Source organism: Oncorhynchus nerka, linkage group LG7 (genome assembly GCF_034236695.1).
Source record: "Oncorhynchus nerka isolate Pitt River linkage group LG7, Oner_Uvic_2.0, whole genome shotgun sequence".
Lineage (NCBI taxonomy): Eukaryota > Metazoa > Chordata > Actinopteri > Salmoniformes > Salmonidae > Oncorhynchus > Oncorhynchus nerka.
Window position 1 is genome coordinate 58,767,289 of NC_088402.1, and position 13,254 is coordinate 58,780,542.

The 13,254-nt window shown below is 40.9% G+C and overlaps 1 protein-coding gene across 4 annotated transcripts in view; it reads left to right on the top strand.

Moving 5' to 3' along the window:
• LOC115132062 (tyrosine-protein phosphatase non-receptor type 11-like) overlaps window positions 1-13,254 on the top strand; it is a 56,345-nt gene that overhangs the window by 18,685 nt on the left and 24,406 nt on the right. For all 4 annotated transcript variants that reach the window (XM_029664286.2, XM_029664287.2, XM_029664289.2 and 1 more), the window contains exon 2: window positions 9,399-9,521. In XM_029664286.2, coding sequence (XP_029520146.1) covers window positions 9,399-9,521 — 123 coding nt within the window. The remainder of the gene's footprint in view (window positions 1-9,398; window positions 9,522-13,254) is intronic.

Below are 13,254 nucleotides of genomic sequence, written 5' to 3' on the forward strand. Positions count from 1 at the left end.
CAACTACTCAGCATGTTATGCACTGCAGTGCTACCTAGCTGCAGCTTATGCTTTCAGTACTAGATTCATTCTCTGACCCTTTGATTGGGTGGACAACATATCAGTTCATGCTTCAAGAGCTCTGATAGATTGGAGGATGTCATAATTACTGTATAAGTCTATGGAAGGGGGTGAGAACTATGACCCTCCTAGGTTTTGTATTGAAGTCAATGTACCCAGAAGAGTAGAGAAGCTAGCTGTCCTCCGGCTACACCATGGTGCTATCCTACAGAGTGCTGTTGAGGCTACTGTAGACCTTCATTGCAAAACCGTGTGTTTTAATCCATTATTTGGTGAACATATGACTAATTTAGTTTTATTTAAAAAGGATCTCTTTTTCAATGTTTTGCCAAGAGTGTGCAATGCTGTCATCAAGGCAAAGGGTGTCTACTTTTAAAAATCTCAAATATAAAATATGTCTAACACTTTTTTTGGTTACTACATGATTCCATATGTTATTTCGTCATTTTGAGGTCTTCACTATTGTTCTACAATGTAGAAAATAGTAAAAATGAAAAACCCATGAATGAGTAGGTGTGTTCAAATTTTTGACTGGTACTGTACATAGAATGTTGCACATACTCATAGTTCAAGTAACAACTGGTGGGCAGCAGTGTGATCAGGAGGATGTGGAGCTTGTTGTTTATTTAGACTTACCTCTTTTTTTATTACCACATTATGTAATAGTGTAATTATAATACTATATATGATTATGAAATGACTGGTTGGACAGCAGAAATCTAATAGACATAAAAATGTGCGCTACAGTATTTCTCCTTTTACATTTCGTTTTTTATTTTCCTCCTCCTCCCCCTGTACTGAGCAATAGTTCCCTCTTCTGCACAGCTAAGCCACATAGCCGTGTGTAGAATGGTACAAAACTGATTTGTTGAATGTTAAAGGTACTGTCATACAAAGTGGAGTATTATAGAAGACATAACAGTTTCATGTAGCTCTGTCCAACCTCTGCCATATGGTATTCTCTGTAAAGTGCATAGTTAGGTTTTGCAAAGCCTGACGCCATACAATGAGAGTATCGTAGGATAATCTGGAAGACTGGCACGTAAGGCTATACTGCTTAGTAGAGATGAACTTGATTCTTGTCCGCTGTGATTGAAACAAGGAACTGGAACGACCTTTTTATGTTACGTTTTCACACATATCGGGCCGTATTCATTTGTGCACACTGTAGCAAAACATTTTAACGAAGGAAAACAAAAACAAGTGTATCTTATTCGACAAATCCATGTAGTCACTCCCTGTTTCAGTGTGTTTTCTTCCATTTGGTGCCTAGTAAATACGACCCTGCTATTTGGTTTGGTTTGTCTTGAGGTCATGGCAGTCATGGAACATTGAGGCCTGTGGTAATGCACAGGATGGAAAGTGTTTGGTGTACCTTTGCTCTGATCAGGCCCTACACCCAAACAAGGGCACTGCGTTCATCCACCTCTGGCCTGCTCGCCTCCCTACCACTGAGGAAGTACAGTTCCCGCGCAGCCCAGTCAAAACTGTTCGCTGCTCTGGCCCCCCAATGGTGGAACAAACTCCCTCACGACGCCAGGACAGCGGAGTCAATCACCACCTTCTGGAGACACCTGAAACCCCACCTCTTTCAGGAATACCTAGGATAGGATAAAGTAATCCTTCTCACCCCCCTTAAAAGATTTAGATGCACTATTGTAAAGTGGCTGTTCCACTGGATGTCTTAAGGTGAACGCACCAATTTGTAAGTCGCTCTGGATAAGAGCGTCTGCTAAATGACTTAAATGTAAATGTAATGTACCTCTCCATCCTTGACAGAAACATTGATTTTTGGCTCCGAGAATGGGATTTGTAGTTATTATAGCTTGGTAGACCGAGCATGGTGCTGCTGAAATTTCAAACAGAGAAAAAGTTGACTGTTAGAAATGTCAAACGTGCTCAACAACTGACAGAAAAAGATTGAATACCAAAAAAATAATTAAAACACTACATTGCTGTCATCTTGCTACTACAGCAATACAATGTATTGTACTGGTAACAGTCATGTACTTGTAATTCCTCTTATCTCCTACTGACTGCTTGTTTTTGAACCAGGTGGACCATAGTGATCCCTATTCTACAGTACATCAGGTGTGTTTCTGAGTCTCCACACGCAAAAACAATTGCTCTATATCCCAGTCCAATGTTAATGCCACAGCTTGGGCATTTGATGATATCAGAGAGAGCCTTGTTCATTCCCCCCCTGCCATGTATTTGTGTCTAATCCCTTGGTGAATGCCAGTGGTAATCGGTTATGATTTGCTGCTGCTGTTTGAAAAGTTCCTCAGTAATCTCCTGGGCTTGGAATGAGAAAAAGCATGGTGCCTGGGTGGATGAGGGGGTCAGGTGCAATCTGGGCCAGTGTCAGTCCCCAGATGTCTGCAGCTTCCTGTGGCTTTGGCCCCGTCTGTTCCCTCTTCCATCAGCTCCACTACTGTCTACTGTTGACATCTCTCTCTCTCGCTCTGTTTCTCCCTCTGTCTCTCTCTTTTTCTCTCATGTGAATCTGCTTTGTGAATGACGAGCTGTCAATAAAGCGTGATTCATCCTGATCTGAGTGCAATTCCACAGGAGGTTCGTAGCGAAGGCACAGGACAGCGATCCGCCATTCCAAGGACTGGGTTTTACTCGTTTGACGTTGTAGGGACTTAATCGATATAGATGTTTGCCCAGCGGTTGAGCTCAAGCTCCCCACGAGTCCGGTTAAATTGGATCCATAGTTTTGCCATCAAACAGAAATATGAAAGGATGTGTGTTTCACGGCTACTTGAAGGCTGTACGAAAGTCTCACAAGGCTTGTAAGTAGATCTAGTGTTAACATGTCTGTTGATGTCCTTATCTTACGAATACAGTCCCTTAAGAGAGGAAAAAAAAACATTTATTTTTTCATGACACTGGTCATGTTTTTTTTTGCTTTCCTAAATATGAACATGAAAATACCCATAATACTCACACTACTGTGCCAGGGCATAGAAACTTGATCTGGTAAAGATTGTATGTGGAGTTTAATTAAAGGATCTCTTGTTGCGCTCGCTGCATGTATCACTGTCCATACTACTTTGGGAAGCGCGGGGGAAGGAAAGCAATCTTTTGCTGTGGAAATGAATGGGCTGTGTGACTCACTGTTTCTCTAAATGTTAGTGTCAAAATCTATTCTTTTCCCACTCGTGTTGAATCACTGGCATTTAACAAAATCCCCCTCTTATCGCTGATATTTTGTATTAAGTCATCTTCAAAAGTCCCCTGCAGTGTTTTTCTTAACACATTGTAAACAGTGTTCTGAAAGTAGGACTGTATTTAAACCACCACCACATTCACTGTAGCTACGACCTGGTTCTTCACACTTCTCCTAAAGTGTGCACTTGCACACTCACAGTCATGGATTTAACAATGTCGGAAACTACCCCCCCCCACCCAAAGTTTATACAGCACCTATACAATGCCTGGAAATCCATGACGGGGAATGTGAAAATGCATACTTTAAGGAAGTATGCACACTTTATGCATACTTCAATGGAAACTCTGGTGTGCTGTTGCTCGCTAAATGGTTTGGATTCTGAAGCAACTGATGGAGATGTGCAGTAACAAGCAGTTGTAGGAAAGGGTGGTATTGGTAAAGCAGTGGTAGGTCTTGAGGTTTGGCTTTTGCTGTTTTTATGGCGTAACAGACTATTGACAGTGTCACAACACCCAGTAGGAGTGTTTTTAATATTCATAGGCTATTGTTGTTTTGACAGCTCATCTTAGTTTGTTTCCTGTCATTTATTGACCTGGCAGGACTAAGGACGAAGGCCTTTGTGAGGATTCTGTGCACCGATTGGATTAAATTGAACAAAGATTATTTTTTTTTGTGTATTAGTTTGTTGAAGCATCAACAGTGGGTGCAACCTGTCTCGTGGCCACAGCAGACAAAGAAGCTACAGATTGCACCTTTAAGTCTGATACCAGAACATTGCACTACATTCATCTAAGAGCGTATCCAACCATATTCAACAGTGTTTTGTGGAAATTCTCAACCCGCGCTTGTGCATCTACAAAATGTACCACGAGCTCTCTTTTCAATTCACAACATCATTGCAACGGGCTCAATCAACGTTAGCTGTCGTTTTAATGTCATTATTCATTATGCTTCATGCAAATAGGTTCACAGTTCTGCACTTTCACAAGACTTAAAAAGCCACAATAGTGAATTCATTGGCCATAGCAGCCACTTGTGGAAATGGGCCTTGCGACGCTAATAAGTAATAGATTAGCCTCACAGTAGTGATAACAGGGTTCTCCAACAGTTTGATTGTGAGCTACCAGTAGCTCTCAGCCCACCTGCTGTATGAGTAGCTTGCCAAATAATTCAGAAAGTGCATGTATTTTTCACACGCTCCACCGCAATCTGTCACAAACAAATCTCACAAGTATCAGACACCGCAAGCTCCCAGATACTATATAATTAAATCCACATTAACATTGTCCCACCCCTGGTTAGACACAATTGGCTTAAAAAGCCAAACGTAACACTATCTGCCAATTCATTTCTAGGAATATTGCCTCTGTATGTCTGTGTTGTGTGAACCTCTTATCGTTCACTTCGTGTAGCCAGTTAGCAATCTGAGTAGGCAAAGACTTTCCCCAAAACCTTCACGATTAAATGGTAACTGCAAAGTAAGTATACCTGGCAGAATTTCACTGAGTGTACAAAACATAAAGAACAGCTGCTATTTCCATGACGTAGACTGACTAGGTAAGTCCAGGTGAAAGCTATGATCCCTTATTGATGTCACTTGGTAAATCCACTTCAATCAGTGTAGATGAAGGGGAGGAGACAGGTTAAAGAATTATTTTTAAGCCTTGGGACAATTGCAACATGGATTGTGAATGTGTGTCATTCAGAGGGTGAATGGGCAAGACAAAATATTAAGTGCCTTTGAACGGGGTATGGTAGTAGGTGCCAAGCGCACCGGTTTGTTAAGAACTTGACACAACTGTGGGAAGCATTGGAGTCAACATGGGTCAGCATCCCTGTGGAACGCTTTCGACACCTTAGAGTCCTTGCCCGACAAATTGAGGCTGTTCTGAGGCAAAAGGTGTTCTTAATGTTTTGTACACTCAGTGTATATCATGATTCTTTCTACAGGATCAATCGGGTGGGCTTTTGTTTTGCAAACTCTGTCATGACATATGCAGGAGCAAATATATTGCTCGACTAGCACATTCTTCGCTCCTAAAATTCTCAATTAGAGGGTTATTACAATCAAATATTTTACCCTCAAGAATGGTCTTCTGATGTGATTTAAGCATTGGCATGGACTTAGAACATGAATTGTCATTGTTTCTCTACTAATAATTGTAATTTGTAAAAAAAATATATATAACAAAGCTACATTTGGGAAAATACAAGTGATTATTTGAAAGCTAGGAAGAAATGAATGAGTTGCTCGTGACATGTTTCATAAATAAAAGTAGCTCTCATTAGTGATGTGCGAGTTGACTCATAACCCGCAGTCCGCACGGTTATATCCGCGGGCGGGTTTAGGGTCAAGAAATATTGTGTAGATGAAGGGCGGGTGGGTGGCGGTCAGGTTGAATATTCTTATTTTTTCATTATGTTAATCTGCCTTTAGTGCGTAGCCTAAGCTTTAGGGCTAACTGTAGCGCACCAATACACATCAATTGCCAAATGCTTTTGGAAACTTGGGCAGAAAAAGTTAACGTTGATCCACTGAGGCAAAATGAACAATGGAGATTAATTCAAGAAGAGAAAAGCTGCAAAATGGAGAGTTGAAAATATCTAGAAGGGAGGAACAGAACAGTCGTCTAATGTTTGGGAAAGATGTGGTGAAAGAGGATGATGGCAGTCTTATGTTTGTGAGGTGCTATACAAATTAGACAGTTACATGATGGGGAATTCTAGGTGGGATGTTTTTGTCTTTTTAAAATTAATTATGCAAGAATCATGTGTAAATATTCATATAAATAACCATATCGAAGTAAACTTCACGCGATGACATGTTGTGTGGTCCTCCCACTACGACTCGGGAAAGCATGCAGTTTATTAGGTTACAGATTAAATAAATGATGAACTTCACAGGGTGGTGAAAGTGCAAGGTGATGAGGTTGATGCTCCTTTCCAATAAATATTAAGGGTCTTATTCTGGTGACATGATGATCGATTGTTGGCTGCCATTTGACAAATAAAAATCATCTCATTCTTTTGTCCGTTAGTCATATGTGCTCTAGCCAACAGTGTGCAGTGGGCAGACTCGCTATATAACAGATTTTTTGTTGTTGTGAGAACCATCAGTAGAGTTAAATGCCACGGTACATAGGAATTGAACTACAAATTGTATTTTTATGTACACTATGTCATCATGCACAGCTTTTTATCCGCAACAAGTCAATTTGATGGAAACATCACTGGTGGGAAAATGCACAGATTGTTTTTATGCGATTTTTGAATATTCACCAATTGGATGGAAACCTAGCCACTGACCGTAGGTCTAACATCTAACAGCCTAATATAATATTAACTCCTGCAGAATTAAGTATTTCTTGCAGTAAAATTATACACCAAATGTCCATTTTTGGAAGGAACGGGAGAGGAGAAATATGTTTTATTTCTTTCAGCATCTTAAGAGATGATAGTATTTCAACCACATAAAATAGGCATCCGAGCCAAACTGAAATCTTAACAAAAACATGTTGTAACAGCTTTTAATGTCCTTCAAGCCGGTCTGATGCCATTTGGAAATGGCATCGGTTAGCATTTTCTCCTCGGTTCATAAACATCTTTGCTGCCAAATCAAATGTATTTATATAGCCCTTCGTACATCAGTTGATATCTCAAAGTGCTGTACAGAAACCCAGCCTAAAACCCCAAACAGCAAGCAATGCAGGTGTAGAAGCACGGTGGCTAGGAAAAACTCCCTAGGAAGAAACCTAGAGAGGAACCAGGCTTTGTGGGGTGGCCAGTCCTCTTCTGGCTGTGCCGGGTGGAGATTATAACAGCACATGGCCAAGATGTTCAAATGTTCATAAATGACCAGCATGGTCCAATAATAAGGCAGAACAGTTGAAACTGGAGCAGCAGCACGGCCAGGTGGACTTGGGGACAGCAAGGAGTCATGTCAGGTAGTCCTGAGGCATAGTCCTAGGGCTCAGGTCCTCCGAGAGAAAGAGAGAGAATTAGAGAGAGCACACTTAAATTCACACAGGACACTGAATAGGACAGGAGAAGTACTCCAGATATAACAAACTGACCCTAGCCCCCCGACACATAAACTACTGCAGCATAAATAATGGAGGCTGAGACAGGAGGGGTCAGGAGACACTGTGGCCCCATCCGAGGACACCCCCGGACAGGGCCAAACAGGAAGGATATAACCCCACCCACTTTGCCAAAGCACAGCCCCCACACCACTAGAGGGATATCTTCAACCACCAACTTACCATCCTGAGACAAGGCCGAGTATAGCCCACAAAGATCTCCGCCACGACATTATTCTTGTGAGCAAGGGTTTAGTTAGTCTTATAGGGCAACCAGTAATGACAGAAAAGAAGCTGTATGTATCTAATGATAGTCAAGTTGACTAACAAATAGCCTACCAAATTGCAGTGGTGGAAAAAGTACCCAGTTGTCATAAAGTCAAGATACCTTAATAGAAAATTACTCAAGTAAAAGTGAGTCACCCAGTAAAATACTACTTGAGAGTATTTTGGTTTTAAATATACTTAAGTATCAAAAGTAAATGTAATTGCTCAAATATACTTAAATATCAAAAGTATAAATAATTTCAAATTCCTTATATTAAGCAAACCAGACTGCCATTTTCTTGTTATTTAAATGTACGGATAGCCAGGGGCACTCCAACACTCAGACATAATTTACAAACGAAGCATGTGTGTTTAGTGAGCTCGCCAGATCAGAGACAGAGATGACCAGGGATGTTCTCTTGATAAGTGCTTTGAATTGGACCATTTTCTGTCCTGCTAAACATTCAAAATATAATGAGTACCTTTTGGTGTCAGGGAAAATGTAAAGAGTAAAAAGTACATTATTTTCTATAGGAATGCAGTGAAGTAAAAGTTGACAAAAATATAAATAGTAGAGACCCCAAAAAACGACTTAAGTAAAATTACTCTAAAGTACTAATTAAGTACTTTACACCACCACCAAATGGCTGGAAATGATAAGCAGAAACAGGCTAATATCTAAAAGGCCTGCCAAAAATGAATTCCACTATCTCTGACTGTACAGTGCATTTTCTATATTCATGGGTTAGGATCGGGTGCGTGCTTAAGAATTTCACTTCATCACATATAGTCGTGCGGTTGCAGATGGGTTATTAGCAAATGCGTCCGGGTGCAGGTGAACAAACACATGACACTAGCTCTCATGCTAGAAAAGGTTGGAGACCCCTGAGTTAGAGGTTTTAACCCTGTGAACTAACTGAACCATGAGCTGCAACTCCAAACAACTGACATGCTTTACTACTTTAGCATACTACCAATGATGAAAAACACACATTATGAAGAGGAAAAAACATTATTCCATGTTGCATTTCTAAGCATAACCACATAAATTGTATTTATGTATTTTTCAGACATCTATAGATCTTTTGCTATGAAGAGGAGTCACAATCCCCTTTAGTATTGATTTTTTATTTTATTTATGACAGAACAGTAGGGATATATGTAGGGGGAGATAGTGATAGGACACAGACCAGAGCCATACTTTTCAATTACGCTAGTGTGTATTTCTCTATTATTTTAGGTTGGTGGACAATGTAACATCTAAATTTGTAATGGTTGATAGTGGACGATCGGGTTTATCAAAATGTGAGCTGGATGGAGTAAATGTTATCTTTTACTCTCTACCTGGTTATATAACACAGGAAGTAAACATTTGCCAGTTATATTAAGCTCTGTAAATATTGGTGTTCTGCTTTCCAAAAGTTTATATCTCACTTTTTATGTGTATCTAATTACTGTCACAACTGACCCAGCTAGCACATTTGGTTCTATGGAAGTTGTGGGTTTCCAAATTGGTTTTGGGACCAAAGCCATACGTTTCCTGACCGGTAAAATGTTAAGTTAAAAAAAAAAAAATTGCCTGTTCTGGGAATGTAAATGTTTAGGTTGAAGGGAGGTTCTAACAGTTTTCCTGGGAGGTTTTATTAACCTTCTGAGAATGGAAATGGTAGGTTATTTGAAGGTAATTAACTAACGTTCTGTATACGCCTGGAAGTCCCTTAAGAATGTATAGAGAAACACTGGTGACTCTGGATTTGGCTTTTGTGATCAAAACTATTCTTTCTCTCTCTCTCACTCTCTCTGTGTTCTTCAAGGTGGTTCCACCCCAACATCACCGGCATCGAGGCAGAGCAGCTCCTGTTGACGCGGGGGGTCCACGGCAGTTTCCTAGCCCGGCCGAGCAAGAGCAACCCGGGGGATTTTACTCTCTCTGTCAGGTAGCAGCGTCCATGTTACCAGCATGTCACATTTTGGTTCCCAAAATGTTGTGGGAAAGTTATTTGTCCAATAACCAAAGGAGAACAGCATTGTTATCTCCTAGCGCTTTAGCCTAGCGGTTTAGCCTAACGCTAGCCGCCTATGCACCACAACATTGTCACTGATGTCAACTTCAGCATTCGGAGAAAACCAAACTCGGGTGTATTGTCTCCTGGGGCCGGCTGAGCAATTTTAATGAAGGCAGGAGTCAAGCCGCATGTCATCTGTGCACAGTTGGCCAAGCTGAAATGGGAAATAATCGCTCCTCAAATATACCTTCTTTGTTGCTCTCCCGAGTTTCTAGGAAACGGAGAACGTTTGTTTCCCCCTCGGTTGAAAAAAAAAGTATAAAACTGGTGTAAGATGAACTCGCATATGATCTAAATCCCCTTTTGACTGTACCCCTTTCTAATTTGAACAAAACCTTACCATACATAAGGTAACCATAAGTGTTTGCCCAATGTCGAAGTGGTCAGAAGTTGACTTTTGGACCTGAAATCATAACCCTGGCAGACCTGTTGTAAGCTTTCAGATGATATCAAACTCAACCGTTTATCGTTTTCAGTGATTAAGACATGGATGTATTTTGGTAGGGTTGGGTATGCAAAATGGGTCAACTTTGAGCAGCTCTATCTCCTGATTCCGGTCCAAAATGTCACTTTCTGACCACTTCTTCCATGGGCAAACATGTATGGAAAGTTTTGTTTAAATTAAAAGGAATGCTGTCAAAAAGTGATTTGAATTCAAATGGATTTACATCAGTCAGACAAAGGCCCGTATCATATTGGAACTTTCCAGATCTCTGACAGCTCACTCGCTCTTCCCTGTCCCACTGATCCCTTTCACTGCGGACACTCATCCAGACCTCCAGATGGCCTCTCCAATCTGTCCCGAGATGTTATCTCCAGTGCCACATGTCACCTCTCAACGTGACACCACACCACCACGTCCCCACTACTATGTACTTCTTCCACTCAGACAAACGCACATTATAGAGTTGGCTTTGGGAAGTCTGTAATTGTTGTTCAGAAGGGTGCGTAGGGGTATAGGGAGTGTGTGTGTGTTTCTAAGCGTGTGCAGGATGGGAGTGTCCATAATTATGTGGCAGCAACGGCAAATTGACTTCAGAGCCAAGCGCTCATAAAAGGATATTTATCTCTTTCATACACAGACCAAAACCCACTAATTTTACATGCTTGCATTTTATACCAGCTTTTTTGCATATCTGAAAGGGGTAGGGGGTAAAAGGCGTCGAAAATAAAAGCCACCTAAAGACCTCGTCATAATTACTGCATTTTCACAGACCCTGTAACCAAAATACAGGTATGGGTCTGTGTGATTGGTTCTCTGCTTTTCTGCAGGTAAATTCATGAACACGTCCCTAATTTGAACTGCAAACAGCTGCCATGGTTTAACAACAATCCCCACCCCTCCCAATTTGCCAGTTACCCACTGGTATGTATAAAAGGGTACCAAGGGGCTTTTTGAAAGGAGGTCATATAAACTTACCACAGCTTCTGTCTGATATTTGGTATTTCTGAACACTTCTACCATGAGCACGCATGTATGGAAGGTTTCATTCAACTCAAAAGGAGTGCAGTCAGAAAGTGATTGAATTCATATAGAACGACCTTTACGCCACAACAGCCCTTTGAGGAATATGACTTCTTTTGACCTCCGTGTATGAAATCGTCAAGTCTAACCCTGTCCCATGACATTACATTTCACTGAATTATGAACAGTTATAGTGGAACAGTTGTAGAACAGTTCTGTATTTGGAGAGCTGACTACAAAAGAGAAGTGTGGAGTTCTGGTAAACAGCAGGCCTCTGACTTCCTGCAGTGCGAGGAGAGAGAGAGTGGCTCTGCTTTGGCAACGGAAGCTTTTAAGAGGCTCATGAGTTGGAAAAAGCTCCTGGAAAAGGTCCAGCGTCGGCCTTTAGCGCACCGCTCTTTAGCAGAGAGAGAGAGAGACGGGGAGAGAGCAGTTAGGCTGGCAGCAGCAGTGAGTGGTGAGTGTGGCAGGCCAGGCAGTAGCTCTTAATAACATTAAGGCCGGGGGTCCATGTTGAGGTCTGACCTGGCTGATGCCTGTGGCTATGTGGTGACTTTGGGCTGCCTAACTGCGTGTTTGTGTGTGTGTGGTATAATTGAGAATTGGCAGCCTTATTTTGTGTCTGCACTGTTTTGCTATTGAAAGTAGGCTCTGCACCGACCTCCATGAATAAGATTCCATTTTCGAACACATTTATTTGCTTGAGGTATTACACCAAAAATAAATTATATCAAAAAAATAAAATATCCTGTTTGATAGTGAAAAAACCCCAAAAGCCATACTTATTAAGTTATCATGAACGGATGAAAGTCCTTTTAAACGAACTGAGAGCCATGTCCTTTTAAGCACTGTTCTTTGCACTTTTATTTCTTTGTGACTATTCAGGGATGCCTTACCCTGTGACCAAGCGAACTGCTCTTACTTGTGTAATCGTGTATCACTCACAAACTCTCATATCACGCACACTCTCATATCACACTCTCACATTCTCATATCTCACACTCACATCACACTCACACTCTCATATATCACACACACTCTCACACTCACATCACACACACTCGCACACACTTGCATATAACACTCTCCTTCAATCGTGTATATACTCACACACAATCACATATCACAGACACTCTCCTCTCTCACAGACACACTCAATGAGAGAGTAATTAACAAGTTATTAGTAGAATGTCTACTTACCCGTGTGTTATTTAACCTCCACGGGGTGGTTGCTAACGTGCGCTAATGTGACTAGAATCACGTTGTATACAACAGCCGGGTCATAGACGCAACTTATATGGGCAGAAAGCTTAGATTCTTGTTAATCTAACTGCGGTGTCCAATTAATAGTAGCTATTGCAGTGAAAAAGTACCATGTTATTGTTTGAGGAGAGTGCACAACAACAACAAATGTTTATCACGGCAACTGGTTTGATACATTCACCTCTGTAGGTAAATAATGTACTTACATTCAGTCATTTTGCTCCGATTTGTCATCCTGAGGGTCCCAGAGATAAAATGTTGCATAGTTTTGTTTGATCAAATCTATTTTTATGTTCAAATGTAGGGACTTTATTTTTACTATTTTCTACATTGTAGAATAGTGAAGACATCAAAACTATGAAATAACACATGGAATCATGTAGTAATCAAAGTGTTCAACAAATCGAAATATATTTTATATTTAAGATGCTTTAAAGTAGCCACCCTTTGCCAGTCGATCATTACTTTAAGTCAATCCGGAAAATTTAAATAACTTTGAAAGTTTCTTCAAGTGTAGTCGGGAAAAATCAACCGCTATGATGAAACTGGCTCTCATGAGGACCGCCACAGAAAAGGACGACCCAGAGTTACCTCTGCTGTAGAGGATAAGTTCATTAGAGTTAACTGCACCTCAGATTGCAGTCCAAATAAATGCTTCACAGAGTTCAAGTAACAGACACATCTCGACATCAACTGTTCAGAGGAGACTGCGTGAATCAGGCCTTCATGGTTGAATTGCTGCAAAGAAAGCACTACTAAGGGACACCAATAATACAAAGAGGCTTGCTTGGGCCAAGAAACATGAGCAATGGACATTAAACCGATGGAAATCTGTCCTTTGCTCTGATGAGTCCAAATTTGAGATTTTTGGTTCCA